Here is a 16,664-nt window from a genome sequence, read left to right on the forward strand (position 1 = left end):
GAACCACTTATTTATTTGAGAGGCAGAGAGAGAGAGAGAGAGAATCCTTAAACAGACCTCCTGCTGAGTACAAAACCATGCAGGACTCAGTCCCAGGACCCTGACAGGACCTAAGCTGAAATCAAGAGTTCACAGCTTAACCAAAAGAGCTACCCAGGTGATCCCAACACTGTAATTTTTTTTTAAATGAGGCAACACCATAGATAAAAACATGTAACAATCTGAAAGATAAATTGAAAGGGAAAATAGCAATGCACAGAGAAATCTATATTGTTCTTTTTTAATGTTGTTCTATATAATACTCTACCATCTGTCTAACGAGAGGAGGAAATTGTAACATATATATATGACTATATATACATAAGAAATTCTGGAAAGACATAAATTGTTAAATTGACTTTAGGTGGGGAAAATGTACGGGTAAAGAAGTGAATAATGGGAAAGAGTCTGTCTTACTCCTCTCTTTATAAACTTTTTTCCTTTTTGATTTTTAAATTATGGGCACGTTATTACTAAAATATAGCTGTGTATTTTTCAAAACACCTGGCAAGTCAAAGCAATTAACATAACCACAGTAAAATTCACAATTTCTCAGTTATTAAAGAAAGGACTAAGGAAAAGCTATAAAAAGAAGAATAAGACTAATAGGTACCTGACAGCAGCCAAGAGTTATGCTACAGAACCAAAAATGGCCAAAAAATCAAGGTGACTAATTCATCATTATAAGCCTCTTAATACATTTTACGAACAAAAAGATTTAAAATATCTTAAATTACTTAAAGTTCTTTGTAGACACAGAACATTTAAAATTTATCTAAAACATTTACTTTATTGTTCTGCCTAGTTCCAAAAAGGAATCATGAACTGAAATGTTATATTTACAATGCCAAGTAACGTATGTTCTACATAAAACCACATTTAAATGATTAAAGCAACAGTAAAAATTGTCTATATATTTTGTAAACCCCTAGTAAATTCTCATATTTTAAGTCACATATCAAAGATGCTTTCCCTGATTGCCTAGACTAGTTTCCCAGTTAGGTTTCTCCTTTTATCACTGTGCAGGTACTAATTTAATAGAGTCCATTTCCCTGACTGCTATGTAAATTCCATAAAGACAGCTATGTATGTCTTATCTGCTGAAATCATCCCTTGGTCTAGCAACAGGGCAGGAGCTCTCTCTCTCTCTCTCTTTTTTAATTGGAGTTCAATTTGCCAACATTTAGCCTAACACCCAGTGCTCATCCTGCCAATCAGGAGCTCTCTTAATAGATATTTGAGGAATAAAGGAAACCAATAGGGTTAACTTACTGGTATATTTCAAATAAAAAATTCATTTTATCCAAAACACATCTGTAAAATTATGGATTATCATACTATGTTTGTTTAAAGTACACCTTCATTTTTATTAGAAATTTAAGGGTAACTGGCTTAAAATTTTACAGCAGCAAAAATATCAAATGAACATTTAAAAAAAAAAAAAAAAGCTTATGTTGTAGGAAAGAGAACCTAAAAATATTACAAGACAAAGGAAAATCTCATAAATTCAGTTAAAGTTCACACTGAGTAGAAAAGGAATTAATATTTGGAGGGAACATGTCCGCTTAAGGCAAAGTAATGCCTCCTTTAGGCAATGCAAGGTATCCTAGCCTCTTGATCGAATTACCAATTTACCGGAAATGGTCTAGTTCTCAGTATATGGTCTATGGATCCCTACGGGTCCTCAAGACATTTTCACAGTCATGAAGTCAGAACAATTTTCACAGTAATATCAAGACATTATTTGCCTTTTATTTTTTAACAGTATGCCTTTTTCATTCTAGTTTTCTCACACATGTAGAGTGGTGTATTCCAGAAGTCATGTGATATACAATACAGCAAGATTAAATGCAAGGGCAAACAGAGAATCCAGCTGGCTTCAATTAAGACAGACATAAAGATCTGCAAAACTGTAAATCACTCCTTTCCCTAATATTTTTAGGAAATAGTTATCTTTCATTAAGTATGTTACTGTCTATGAACATGAAGTCAATTTAGCACTGCAGTTTTAAAATATTAAGTAAATATTTTTAAATGTTTTAGTTTCTAATATAATTGCAACTAGATACTAAAACCCACATAAATGAAAGATTTGAGTCCTTAATAATTTTTTTTAAAGATTTTATTTATTTTTAGAGAGAGAGGATGAGCAGGAAGGAGAGGGAGAAAATCTGAAGCTGATTCTGAGCTGAGCGCAGAGCCCGATGTGGGATTCAATTCCATGACCACGAGAGCATGACCTGAGCCAAAACCAAGTGTCAGATGCTCAACCGAATGAGCCACTCAGGCACCCCAATAATTTTTAAGACAGTAAAGATGTCCTTCAATCATACAGCCCAAGAGCCCCTGATCTAGACTGAGAGAATTTCTATGAAACAACAAATTTGTTTTTTTCAAAGAATAAATGTAAAATGAAAGAGAGGAATCCATACATGTAATGGATCTTAAGGAAAACAACGATCAAATACAATGAATGAACTTTACTTGTACCTTGATTCAAACAAATGGCTTTAAAAAAAAAAGTGAGACAATGAAGAAAACAAAGACTAGCTGGATATTTGGTGATATTTTAAGAAAGTAGCTTTTTTTTTTTAGTTATTAACAGTATAACTGTTGAAGCTGGGTGATGACCACATGGGGGGGAGTTCATAAGACATGCAGTTTGGAGCATCAAATCCTTTTAAGTAGCAGAACTTAAGAAACAAATATATATATTGTCTAACTTACTTGTTCAATTCTAACTCTAAAACAAGAAGCAAATAACAGTATCAAACAACATAAAAGACACTGAACTGTCAAAATAGAACTTCTTTGTTTTATATGTTTATATTGCTCCATTTTCAGAGCAAACAAAAATGTTCTTTACCTTTTCTACTGTTTTAAAACCAAATAAATTAGAGCTGCTAAGAATATTCTGTACTTATTTTAACACTTCTTACAAACCTAATCATACTCACAAATATAAATGTTAATTCAACATATTTAAAGACCTTTATCGGGGATCCCTGGGTGGCGCAGCGGTTTGGCGCCTGCCTTTGGCCCAGGGCGCGATCCTGGAGACTCAGGATCGAGTCCCACGTCGGGCTCCCGGTGCATGGAGCCTGCTTCTCCCTCTGCCTATGTCTCTGCCTCTCTCTCTCTCTATCATAAATAAATAAAATAAAAAAAAAATTAAAAAAAAAAAAGACCTTTATCAACGGCAATATGCTAGGGTTATACAGGCTAAAAACTGAAAAAAGGAAAACCATCACCTAAAGGAGCCCACTATCTACTTTGTAACCAACACATAATCCGCACTCCATATGATATAAAGTGATAATTAGTTCCCTGAAAGATGTCTAATACAGCTTACTTAACACAAAGTACTGATTTTAGCAAATGATTACACACAGAAAAAAAAAATTTAACTTCTAAATAATATTTTAGGTGTCACTTTTGGTAAAGTAGTAACAAGCATTCACCAGCTGAATAATCCCAGGTGTGGCTCTTTGCATCTTACTTCTTCTCCCCTTAGTGTCTTCCCATATTCTCAGGACTATGTGCCCCTCCCTAGAGGTCTTTTAGTAAAAGTCACCTTACAAAGTTAATTCCCTTCACCATTTAACCACTTAAGGTTTTCCTACTTTAATGAACTTAATTTAAACTTTATATTTAGGGGTCCCTGTGTGGCTCAGCAGTTGAGCGTCTGCCTTTGGCTCAGGGTGTGATCCTAGGGTCCCAGTATCGAGTCCAGCATTGGGCTTCCTGCAGGGAGCCTGCTTCTCCCTCTGCCTATGTCTCTGCCTCTCTCTGTGTCTCTCATGAATGAATAAATAAAATCTTTAAAAATAACTAAATAAATCAACTTTATATTTATAATCTTCTTGCTTACTGCTAGCTCTCCCCATGAGACTAAATTCTATGATGACAGGGACAAACTCTTTTTCTTATATGTTTATTTTTTATTGAAATACATTTGATATGTAAGAACTGGAATAGCCAATGCCTGGCACATAAAAGATAATCAATACAAGATGAATTAATATATTCTAAAGGGTTGAGGCAATTATGATTTTGTTAGGACTCAAATATGAAAAACATACCAGAAGCCAGTGTAAAGGATTCAACCAACTAGACTACTGAAGGCAGCAACTCTCGACTGGAAGGAACTTCCTATCTATCTTGTTTTCCACAATTCTCACAGATTGTTGCTGTTGTGTTCATGTGTAGAAAAAAAGGCCAAATGTCAGTGTTGTTTTGTAAATTCTGTTATGTTCATGGTCATTATTTCCATAGCAATGAATGTAATATGTAATTTAATTAGTGATAGATGTTAACAGTTTTACAATTCAGCCCCAAACGGAGTCAGCGTTTAAAATAATTGCATTCAAAACACAGCTAGCTGGTAAGAGAGGAAGAAATCACCACTGAATGAGAGAAAGAATCTGCAAGTCATGGATCTGACATGGGACTTGTATCCAGAATGCATAAAGAACACTTATAACTTAATCAAAAAACAAAAACCCAATTTGAAAATGAGCGAGGATCAGGGCGCCTGGGTGGCTCAGTAGGTTAAATGTCCAACTCTTGATCTCAGGTCTTGATCTGAGGGTGCTGAGTTTAAGCTCTGCACTGGGCTCTGCACTGGGCTCCATGATAGGTGTGGAGCATACTTAAAAAAAAAAAAAAAAAAGGCAAGGATCTGAACAAACATTTCTCCAAAGACAACATACAAATGACCAATAAGCGCATGAAAATACCCTCAACATCCTTAGCCAAAAGAGAAATGCAAAAGAAAACCACAACCATACACCAATTTACCACCCAACAGAATAGCTATAATCAAAAGACAGATAATATAACTGTTGGCAGAGATATAGAAAAATTAGATCCTCTTACACTGCTGGTAGGAATGTATGATGCAGTCACTGTGGAAAAGTCTAGCAGTTCTTCAAAAGGTTAAACATAGGGGATCCCTGGGTGGCGCAGCAGTTTAGCGCCTGCCTGTGGCCCAGGGCACGATCCTGGAGACCCAGGATGGAGTCCCACATCGGGCTCCCGGTGCATGGAGCCTGCTTCTCCCTCTGCCTGTGTCTCTGCCTCTCTCTCTCTCCCCCCCTCTGTGACTATCATAAATAAATAAATAAATAAATAAATAAATAAATAAATAAATAAATAAATAAATTTTAAAAAATTTAAAATGCCTGAAAAAAAAAAAAAGGTTAAACATAGATATCCTACATGACCTAGCAATTCTACCCCTAGGTATACTCCCAAAAAATATGAAAACACATCCACACAAAAACTTGTACACAAATATTCAGAGCAATATTATTAATAGCAAAACATGGAAACAACCCAAATATCTATCAACTGATGAATAAATTCATATAATGTATTATTATTTGGACATAAAAAGAATGAATTACTGGGGCACCTGGGTAGTGCAGTTGGTTAAGCATCTGACTCTGGCTCAGGTCATGATCTCAAGATCATGAGACTGAGCCCACATCAGACTCCACTCAGAGCTTAGAGTCTGCTTAAGACTCTCTCCCTCTCCCTCTCCCCTTCCCATCCATGCCCTCCAAAGTAAATAATAAATCTTAAAAAAAAAAAGAAAAAAAGAGAGAATGAAATACTGATAAATGCTACAACATGGATGAGCTGGCAAAACATTAATGCTAACCAAAGGAAGTCAATCATGAAAAATGTCATACTGTATGCTTCCATTTACTGAAATGCTAAGAAGAGGCAACCCTATGGAGACAAAGTAAATTAACAGTTGCTAGGGGCTGGGGAAGGTGGAAGGGATTGTGGGGGGCGGGGGTGATCGCTAAAAGGCAGTTTTCTTTTTTGGGTGATGAAACATTCTAAAATTGTAGTGGCAGACTCACAACTGTATGATATACTAAAACCACTGAACTACATACTTTAAATGAGTGAATTGTGTGATATGTCAATTATATCTCAATAAAGCTGTTACAAAACAACAAAATCCTCCTGTTTTTGGTTACACTCTTAGATTTCTCAGGGATATTATAGCTACATTAGTCCTCATAAAGGCTGGGGTATATCCCTCTAAACAGAAATTTCTTTTTTTTCTCCTCTCCAGAAATTCTCCTTTAAAGGAGGCAAAAATAAGGAAGATAGAACAAGAAAGGAAATCTTCAAAAGTGAATGATTACCGTCTGTGACATCATTTTACCTACTCATTCTCATATATTGAACAGTAATTTTTCCTACTAGTGTTACACTTTTGTCTCCTTTAAATATTTCAAGAAAGAATGTCAAGTTTAATATAAAATGTTCAACTGAGTTTATTCTTTGACTTATTTCAAGTTTGATCGTTTCCTTTTATAAACACATTTTGTAGAGATAATGTGAGAATTCACAATATCACAGTAAGATGGCTCAAACAAAGCCTGATATTCAGGAAATTATTCTTTATCTTTATGCTACAAGCGATGCAGGATCCGAAAGTTGAAGAGCAAAATTCCACAGTGGGGGTGAGGGGGACACAGAGGCTCTGTCCTACAAAGGTACAGTCATGCCAAGAAAACTTTTGGCAGATAATCCAAGACCAAACAAAACTGCAGCAGCAGCAGCATGATCACCACCACCCCCACCCCCATGATCACTCAACACCACTCTCCTTTTAAAGCATCTATTTATATGACTTCTTTTTTCCTAATAATGAAGCATTTAAATGTATGGGAATATCCTCAAACCCAGTTAATAGAACATCTTATCATTTTCCCACATGCATCATATCTTAAAAAATATATATATGAAATACAAGGTTAACACAGATCCATTTTCACTTCCTCTCTCCCTTTTTTGGTAACCATTATCTTGCAATATGTTAATCATTACTATGCATGTTTAATTGTAACCACAGGTATCTGTGAACAAAACAGAGTACTGTTTGTTTTTGCATGTTTTCAAACTTTACCAAATGGCATATTGTCTGTACCTGCTTTCTTAGCTCAGCATTTTGCTTGTTTGTTGTTTTTTAATTCAGTCATGTTGTTTCATGACAACTACTGGTCAGGATTCTGTTCTGTGAATATTACATTTATCCATACTCCAACAGGTCCTAATTTTGTTACTAAGAAGTTGCAATACACAAAATTTCTTGAGCACAGATACTAGTTTCTAGGATACACTCCTAGAAGGAGGACTACTAGGTCAAAGATGATTGTACCTTCAACTTCCTAAGAGGTCACTAAGTTGATCTCGTTTTTACACTCAAACCAGCAGTATAAGAGTTCCTGTTTCTCCTCATCCTTACCAATTCTTGATACTGTCATACTTTTTTTACTTTTGCACACTGAAGGGTATAAAGTGGTACCTCATTGGTTTATTTTTTACTGATTATTATTATCTATCGTTTATTGGCCTTTCAGGTTTTCTCTCATGTGCAATGCCTTTAACAATACTGCTATTTATATATTAATTTCTGGTAGTTTTTAAGATAGCCTGGGTATCAATCCTTTATTGACTATGTGTGTTTCTAAAACTCTTCCCTCCAAGCCTTTTGCTTATTTTGAAATCTAGGACAGTATAGGAGAAGCAAAGACAATTACTACCTTTTCAGAGTTCACAACTATTTTTCAGACCTTCATATACCTATTCCTTTCTCAAACGTTTCTGGCCACTCACAGAAGATGAACTCTTCCCTGAGTGCCAATACACACACACACTTATATATGAACTGAAAAACAGGGTTCTAAGTCAACTTCTCCTAAGACATTAAAACCACAAGCAAAAAAAAAAAAAAAAAAAAAAAAAACCACACAAGCAAATACCTAAGTACAAGTTTTCTCCCTCCGTATAGCCAATGCCATATTTTAGCCCTTATATCCATACCTCATACAGATTTCTTACGGGTCAGTAAACAAGCAAAGCATCTATTTTGATTAAATACGGTGGCTAAAACCCCTAATTAGTAAATAACCATCATATGGCTACATCAGGATGTCTGAAACAATGAGTTCCCGTTCTCTCGACCCAATGAATTAAGGTGCAAATCAAGACCCTATAAACAAATGAAAAATTTTTATTTTCAGTCACGCTGACATAGAATCAGTTCTTACAGATAAAAGTTGCTCTGCAGAACTGAAATGATTCTGAGTATTTTAGTGAGAACAGACTACTGCTCAAAGAAGTTTACTTCATTTCAAGGAGAACTAATGTTTTGGCAAACAAGCACGCTGCCCTAGAGATACATAATCATAGAGCAAAAAGGGCTTTCGATCACTCAATCTAACGTTTTCATTTCGAGGTGAGGAAATTGCAACCCAGACATTCATGAATTCCCCGAATCCTAGTCCTCTAAAATCTACAAATTCAGGGTTCTCCCACTGAATCATGCAGAGATGCAGTTTTAGATTCCCCAATTGCAAAACTCAGACTCCCCTACGAATTTTACGAGATTGAGTTGATGTGTTATAGATATGATGGAATTAACTCCCATCCCCACGCCACCCATCGTTTTCTCTCTCCACTTCCCTTTTCCACCCCCATCCTCCATTATAATCAAGAGAATGAAAAAAATACCTGACTGAATTTCTGGCCCCCATCAGCGACAGAGTCCTGAGCCCCTGGCTATTGCCTCTGTGTTTAGTCAGAATGGGGTTTTTGTTTGTTTTGTTGTCGTTATTATCGTTTAATCCTCTAATCCTTACGCAACAATACCTACTAAGCGCAGGTTCTGTGGGAAGCGCGGTGCACGCCGCTCCTCCCAGCCCGCAGACCACCGACGCCAGGGAGCCCGGGGCGCCGGGCAGGGCGGTGCCGGGCAGCCGGGAGCTGGGGTCGCTGGGAGAATGGGGCTGGCGAGGAGGGTCCCGGCGACACCCGGGAACAGGCCGGGTGGCGGGGCCACTCACCTTTACGCAGCTCCCGCTCCCACACCGTAACGATGGGCCGCGAGTGCTTGCGGTGGTGGATGAGCCACAGGGACAAGGTCTGCACGCTCTGCTGCGAGTTGCTCAACTCCGACAGCTTCTTCTCCAGCGCCGCCTCAGAGAAGGCTGACATCCCTCCGACACCGCGTTCACGCCGTCCCACGCCGTGGGGCTGAGGGGAGGAGAGTTTCGCCGCCCGCGCTGCGGCCTCGCCCCCTCACCCCACCCTTCCCCACGCCTTCACCACCGCTGCCGCCACATCCAAGACCGGCCGCAGACCAGCAAGATGGCGTCCGGCCGGTAGTGACGTCAGGGCCCCTCCACGTCCCGCCCATCGGAAGAGGCAAGGCCAAGCGACGGGCCTCTGAGCGGAAGGGCGGGGCCAAAGCAGGCGCAAGGGACGCACGAGGGGGCGTGCCCTCGGGGTTTTGGCGGGGGGGGGGGCTTGCCCAGCCTGCACCTTTTCTGGGGTAGAGCCTTATGTTAAAAAAGGGGTGATTAAAAATCTCCGCATAGGCGTGCAAATTGATACAGCCAATTTGGAAGACTATTTGGTGTGATATACTTTAAAATTGCACCTTCCCTGTGACCTTGTAATTTCGCTAATTGCTCTCAATGCTAGGGAAACAGCGGCACTGCTGTAGGCTAGTTGGGTGTGGCTCATTCACAGCAGATAAATAGATTAATTGTGATACTGCATATTACAGAATACACGTAGCAGTTTAAAAGATTAATAAATCCAGTGGTAGATTGGAGGGTTTTTTTTTTAAGTTCCAGGGTGAAAAATACACATTTGTTTATGAAGTGTATATTGTGGGGCACCTGGGTGGCTCAGGCCTTTGAGCCTCCGATTCTTAATTTCAGCACAAATTGTGATCTCGGGGTTGTGGGATTGAATTCCCCCATTGGCCTCCCTGCTCAGCGAGGAGTCGGCTTGGGATTCTTTTCACCCTCTGCCTCTGCCTCTCCCCAGTCCCCGCTCATGCTCTCTCTTTCTAAATAAATAAATAAAATCTTGAAAAAATAAAAGTGTATATTGTATATGAGTTCATAAGTATGTAAATGCATGGCAAAAAGTCCGGGAGAATACATACTACATTAACAGTAGTGTCAAAGAGAGGATCAGAATTGGAGCCCTTAAGCTATGTGTATACTGTTTTTATTTTTTACAAGAATTGGTTTATGTATTCCTGATAAAATTAAAAAATAATTTCAAAATCCATAATTAATCCAGTATTTTGACGTGTGACAAATGACATATGATCTAGGAAAAACCTATACATTTTGACACAGTACTATGAGTTCACAAAGGGAGCAGAAAGATACTGTCACATTCCAAATATTAATATAAACTTCAAAAAAGATAAATGAAAAACCATAGGAATTCTTGGGTTTTGAGAAGCACTGTTCAAGAACTTTACACCAAGTAGGCATTAAATATGGTTTTGAGAGGCAGCCCCGGGGGGCTCAGCGGTTTAGCGCCGCCTTCAGCCCAGGGGCCTGGTCCTGGAGTCCTGGGATCCAGTCCCAAGTTTGGCTTCCTGCATGGAGTCTGCTTCTCCCTCTTGACTGTGTCTGTGCCTCTCTCTCTCTCTGTCTCTCATGAATAAATAAACAAAATCTTTTAAAAATATATATATGGTTTTTGTTTGATTATAGTTTATCATTCCCATTTTTAATGTTACTGCAACTTGAGGTTCAGAGGATACCTCAAGAGGTGAGATAATAATGAAAAAAAAAGAGGTGAGATAATGCTATTCTCTTTTCCTCTCACTCCAATATCTATTTCCTTCTCTTCACTCTTCTTTCCCTATCGTACATCCTTTTGTTTTTCCCATCTGTTTAGTCTAGTTTTTATTTATTTTTATTTTTTTATAACATTTTTTAAAAGATTTTTTTATTTATTCATGAGAGAGAGAGAGAGAGGCAGAGACATAGGCAGAGGGAGAAGCAGGCTCCATGCAGGGAGCCCGACGTGGGACTCGATCCTGGGACTCCAGGATCACACCCTGGGCTGAAGGCAGGCGTTAAACCGCTGAGCCACCTGTGGATCCCCTTAATCTAGTTTTTAGCCTGAATTTAAGCAGAGTTTAACTTATCTGTCTTCTGAGACCTTAAAGTAGCTTTAGCGCTATTCCCTTCCATGAACCCTGCAGCCACCAAAATTGCTACATATCATCTCCCAAATTATGTCTTCACCTAAGATTCCAATTCTTCACACTCGCTTATTCTCTACTTCAATTCTATTTGAAATTTAATGACCACCATAACTTCCACCTTCTTTTCTTTCCCAACCAGTTCAATGTATGTAAAAAGTTCTTACCTGTATCATTTACTGATTTGAATGCCTTATTTAGCAATCACACTACTAATCTATATTATTTATAATCACATAGTTTATGGGGATCCCTGAGCTATGATCCCATAGCTCAGCAGTTATGCGCCTGCCTTCGGCCCAGGGCGTGATTCTGGAGTCCCGGGATGGAGTCCCGGGATCGAGTCCCACGTCGGGCTCCCAGCATGGAGCCTGCTTCTCCCTCTGCCTGTGTCTCTGCCTCTCTCTCTCTCTCTTTCTCATGAATAAATAAATAAAATCTTTTAAAAAAAATCATAGAGTTTATATATTCTCTCCCCATCTAGATTTTGTTCTCAGTGACTCAGCGAAAGCACCAACTCTTCGGTCTTAGTCTTCATTCTGATTTGGCTCCTCCTGCTCTGGACTTATACAGTATTCTGTTTATGTGTGAAACATGGCTTTCCATAGGAAGCTGTTAGATCTATGCTTATTGACATTGCTACTTATTGCTGTGTTTTCAAAATATTGGTTGTAGCTGTATATGCCCTTAGGTAATCTTTTTAAAGATTTTATTTATGTATTTATTTGAGAGAGAGGAAGAGAGCATGAGCAGGGAGGAAAGGCAGGGGGAGATGGAGAAGCAGACTCCCTGCTGAGTGTGGAGCCCAAAGTGAGAGCCCAATGCAGGCTTGATTCCAGGACCCTGAGATCATGACCTGAGCCAAAGGCAGATGCTTAACTGACTCAGCTACTTAGGCACCCCTGCCCTTAGATAATTATGACTTATTTTCATAATATCCTCTGACTATATTTCTTGATTTTGTCCTTCCAAATATAGGCCTTAAATTCAGAATAATGCATTTTTTCCATAAACTATCTTTGGCTTTCCTGGAATGAACGTTAAATAATAAAGAGATGTGCCCCTTCAACTTAAAAAGAGAAGCCTATTGCAAGAAGAGACTATAGGCCAATGTCACTTATGAATATGGATGCAAAAATCCTTAACCAGGGGCCCCTGGGTGGCTCAGAGGTTGAGCATCTGCCTTTGGCCCAGGGTGCGATTCAGGAGTCCCGGGATCGAGTCCTGTGTCGGCTCCTGGCATGGACCCTGCTTTTCCCTCCTTCTGTGTCTCTGCCTCTCTCTCTCTCTCTCTCTCTCTCTCTCTCTCATAAATAAATAAATAAATAAATAAATAAATAAATAAATAAATAAATCTTTAAAAAAAAGAAAAAAAAAAGAAAGAAGCCAGAAACAAAGGTCACATATCATATGAAAAGAAAGAAGCCAGAAACAAAGGTAAGATATCATATGACTTCATTTATATGGAATGTCCAGCATAGGTAAATCCAGGGATAGAAACAGTTGGTAGAAGCTAGGGGAGAGGGACCAAGGGAGTGACTGTTCCATGGAGATTTTTTTTTTTGGAGTGATGAAAATATTTTGGAACTAGATAGAAGTGATGGTTGCAGCACATTGCAGATGCGTGAAATGCCACTAAAGTTTACACATTTTTTTTAAAGATTTTATTTATTTATTTGACAGAAAAAGAGCACAAGCAGGGGGAGCTGCAGAGAGAGAGAGGGAGAAGCCGACTCCCCACTGAGCGGGGAGCCCAAATGAGGGGTTCAATCTCAGGACCCTGAAATCATGATCTGAACTGAAGGCAGATGCTTAACCGACTGAGCCACCCCAGTGCTCAAGTTTACACGTTAGAATGGTTTAATTCTAAAAAAAATTAAAAATAAAAAATAAGGGATGCCTGGGTGGCTCATTGGTTGAGCATCTGCCTTTGGCTCAGGGCATGATCCTGGAGACCCGGAATCGAGTCCCACATCGGACTCCCTGCGTGGAGCCTGCTTCTCCCTCTGCCTGTGTCTCTGCCTCTCTCTCTATGTCTCTCATGAATAAATAAATAAAATCTTTAAAAAATAATAAATAAAAATAAATAAAAAATTAAAAAATGAATGGTTAATTCTGGGGTTCCTGGTTGGCTTAGTCTGAAGAGCATGTGATTTGTGAGTTCAAGCTTCATGTTGGGTATAGAGATTACAAAAAAAAAAAAAGACATAAATAAATAAAATGCTTAATTCTGTGTTATGTGCATATTATCTCAGAACCAAAAAAAAAAAAAGCCTAATAGGAATAATTAGGTTTATTTCATATATTTTCCAAATTTTAATTGACCCAAAACTGCTGTGAGGGCTTTTATATTTACCAAATTTAAGATAAAAGAAAACTTACAGGGCAGCCCGGGTGGCCCAGCGGTTTAGCGCCACCTTCAGCCTGGGGTGTGATCCTGGAGACCCAGGATCGAGTCCCTCGTCAGGCTTCCTGCATGGAGCCTGTTTCTCACTCTGCCTGTGACTCTACCTCTCTTTCTCTCTCTCTGTGTCTGTCATGAATAAATAAATAACATAAAAAAAAAAGAAAATTTACAAACTAAAAAAGTTTAGTCTTTCTAAGTTAAATTATGTATAAACTACTAATATATATATGTTTCAATGATGTACTTCTCAGATTAAAGGAAGCATACGAAGGGCACCTAGATGCCCGTAGAACGATTCATAGAACGTGTGAGACTCTTTTTCTCGGGATCATGATTTCAAGCCCCACATTGCGCATAGAGATTATTTCCAAAAAAAGTAAGATAAAAAGTATCATATTAATGCTCATGTACAAGGGCTGTAGAAAAATAGCCTACAATAGATTTTACATAGGTTTCCAGGTTTAAACATTCCTGTCAACTGAAGCATGTATAATATTTCATGAACTAAATTAAAGGCCCTGGAGATTATTTACTAATTCTCAGAATTATCATAAATTAGTCCCCAAATAATTATACTCTCCTGTATTCTGATAAAGAAACTAAGTATGATAAATTAGGGAAAGCTGTTTAGTTCTATCACCAATTTTATGAACTGCCACTGTCTATACCAGCTACACAATCAGTTTCTACCTGATTTTAGACCTAGAGCTTTTAAGTTCTGAAGGAAATCAGAGAATAACGTCAATGGGAAGGACATTAGTGACCACTATCATCTACTTACACAGTGGTAAAAATCCAAGGTGTTAATCCTTGTACTTAAATCTCCCAATTAGAAAGACACGAGCCACCCTCAATTTATTTTGTTCTTGGTATCTCTTGAAACATAACAAATCACCTTAAAACATGAACTTCAAACAATACAATCATTTTATTTTACTAAAAAAATCTGGGAAATCAACTGCGCTCAGTTAGGTAGTTCTCATTCAGAGTCCTACATAAAGTAATAGCCAGACAGTGGCTAGAGTCACGCCAAAGCCTTCATCACTCATATGTTCGGTGCCTAGGCTAGGAGGACTCAGACAACTGGGAGGTGAAACAGCAGGGCCCTCCAGACCATCTCTCTTCTAATCTCTCTCTCTTTCTCTCCCTCTCTCCTTTACACCTACCTCTACACATGGCAGCCTCAGGGTAGGCAGATCCCTTCCATGATTACTAAAGCCTTCTAGAGTTAGTGTCCCAGGGGCAGCTGGAAGTCACACAACATTGCTTCTACTTTATTCTATTAGATGAGAAAGTCAAAGCCCACCCAAGCTCATGGGAGTAGGGATGTAGACTCCACCTCTTGATGGAAGGAGTGCTAACAACTTGCAGACATGTTTTGGAACCACCATATACTAGAATACTGTTCCAGGCAGAGTTCCTTATGTGGGGAGTCTTAGGAATTCTCCAGAAGCAGAAGACTACAGATAGGAAAAGCATACACCCAAGATCTTCAGATCAAGTTTTCAATTGCATGGAGTACACATTCTGACCCAAGACCCACAGAACTAGATCCAAATAACTGCAAACAAAGATTATTATGTTCTAATGTCTTTCTTTCTTTTTTTTAAATTTTTATTTATTTATGATAGTCACAGAGAGAGAGAGAGAGAGAGGCAGAGACACAGGCAGAGACACAGGCAGAGGGAGAAGCAGGCTCCATGCACCGGGAGCCCGACGTGGGATTCAATCCTGGGTCTCCAGGATCACGCCCTGGGCCAAAGGCAGGCGCCAAACCGCCGCGCCACCCAGGGATCCCGCTTGCTTGCTTCCTTCCTTCAGTAATCTCTACACTCAATGTGGGCCTCAAAGTCATGACCCTGAGATGAAGAGTTGCATGCTTTATGGACTGAGCCAGCCAGGCACCCTTGCTTCTTATTTATTTATTTTTTAAAGATAATATTTATTTATTCATAAGAGATACAGAGAGAGAGAGGCAGAGACCTGGGTAGAGAAAGAGGCAGGCTCCGTGTGGGGAGCCCAATGTAGGACTCCATCCCAGCGCCCCAGGATCATGACCTGAGTTGAAGGCAGATGCTTAAATACTGAGCCACCTAGGCATCCCCTGTTTTTTACTTTTTAGTTATTTTTTCTTCTCTTTTGCTTAAGACACCTGAAACCAGGATGCCTGGGTGGCTCAGCAGTTTAGCACCACCTTCAGCCCAGGGCATGATCCTGGAGACCTGGGATCGAGTTCCATGTTGGGCTCCCTGCATGGAGCCTGCTTCTCCCTCTGCCTGTGTCTCTGCCTCTCTCTGTGTGTGTCTCTCATGAATAAATAAACAAAATCTTTAAAAAAAAAAAAAAGACACCTGGTACCTCTAGAGTGCAATCCCTATAAGGCCCTATTTTTGGGATGCCTAGGTGGCTCAGTGGTAGAGCACCTGCCTTCAGCCCAGGGAGGTGATCCTGGAGTCCCAGGATTGAGTCCCACATCAGGCTCCCTGCATGGAGCCTGCTTCTCTCTTGTCTCTCATGAGAAAGAGAGAGAGAGAGAGGCAGAGACACAGGCAGAAGGAGAAGCAGGCTCCATGCAGGGAGCCCGACGTGGAACTCCATCTTGTATCTCCAGGATCATACCCTAGGCTGAAGGCAGCACTAAACCGCTGAGCCACTGGGGCTGCCCTAAATAAAATCTTAAAAAAAAAAAAAAAGGCCCTATTCTTAATATTGTTCTTTTTATCTTTTCTTTTCTTTTCTTTTTTTTAAGAGAGAGAGAGCATGAATAGAGGGAGAAGCAGGGAGAGAGAGAGAGGGAGAGAATCTTAAGCAGACTCCATGGCCAGCACAGAGCCTGACCTGGGGCTGGATCTTAAGACCCTGAGATCATGACCTGAGCCAAAATTAAGAGTCAGTCACTCAACCAACTGAGCCACTCAGGCACCTCTCTTCTTTTTATCTTTAGTTGGTCATTGGTACTGAGTCTAATACCTAGAGTGATTTTCTTATGATTTACCTAGAACATATAATAAAACCAGTTGCTATGTTTGTATCCACTTTCCTTGGAGGGCCACCCAGTTCCCACTACTACTATCTTTCCTCAGTTCCCAACGGTAAAAATTCCGTTGATTTCCTAGTTAATTAGCTTCAGTTACTAATAATTCTTTTTTTTTTCTTTTAAGTCCCCCAATGTGG

The 16,664-nt window shown here is 39.4% G+C and overlaps 1 protein-coding gene across 1 annotated transcript in view; it reads right to left on the bottom strand.

The window, feature by feature from the left end:
• Nucleotides 1–9,237, bottom strand: part of RPRD1A (regulation of nuclear pre-mRNA domain containing 1A) — a 78,856-nt gene extending 69,619 nt beyond the window's left edge. The window contains exon 1 of the mRNA XM_041749280.1: nt 8,910–9,237. Within this exon, the coding sequence (XP_041605214.1) occupies nt 8,910–9,060 (151 nt within the window). The 5' untranslated portion in view covers nt 9,061–9,237. The remainder of the gene's footprint in view (nt 1–8,909) is intronic.
• Nucleotides 9,238–16,664: the final 7,427 nt, after the last annotated feature.

Source organism: Vulpes lagopus, chromosome 1 (assembly GCF_018345385.1).
Source record: "Vulpes lagopus strain Blue_001 chromosome 1, ASM1834538v1, whole genome shotgun sequence".
Taxonomy (NCBI): Eukaryota; Metazoa; Chordata; class Mammalia; order Carnivora; family Canidae; genus Vulpes; species Vulpes lagopus.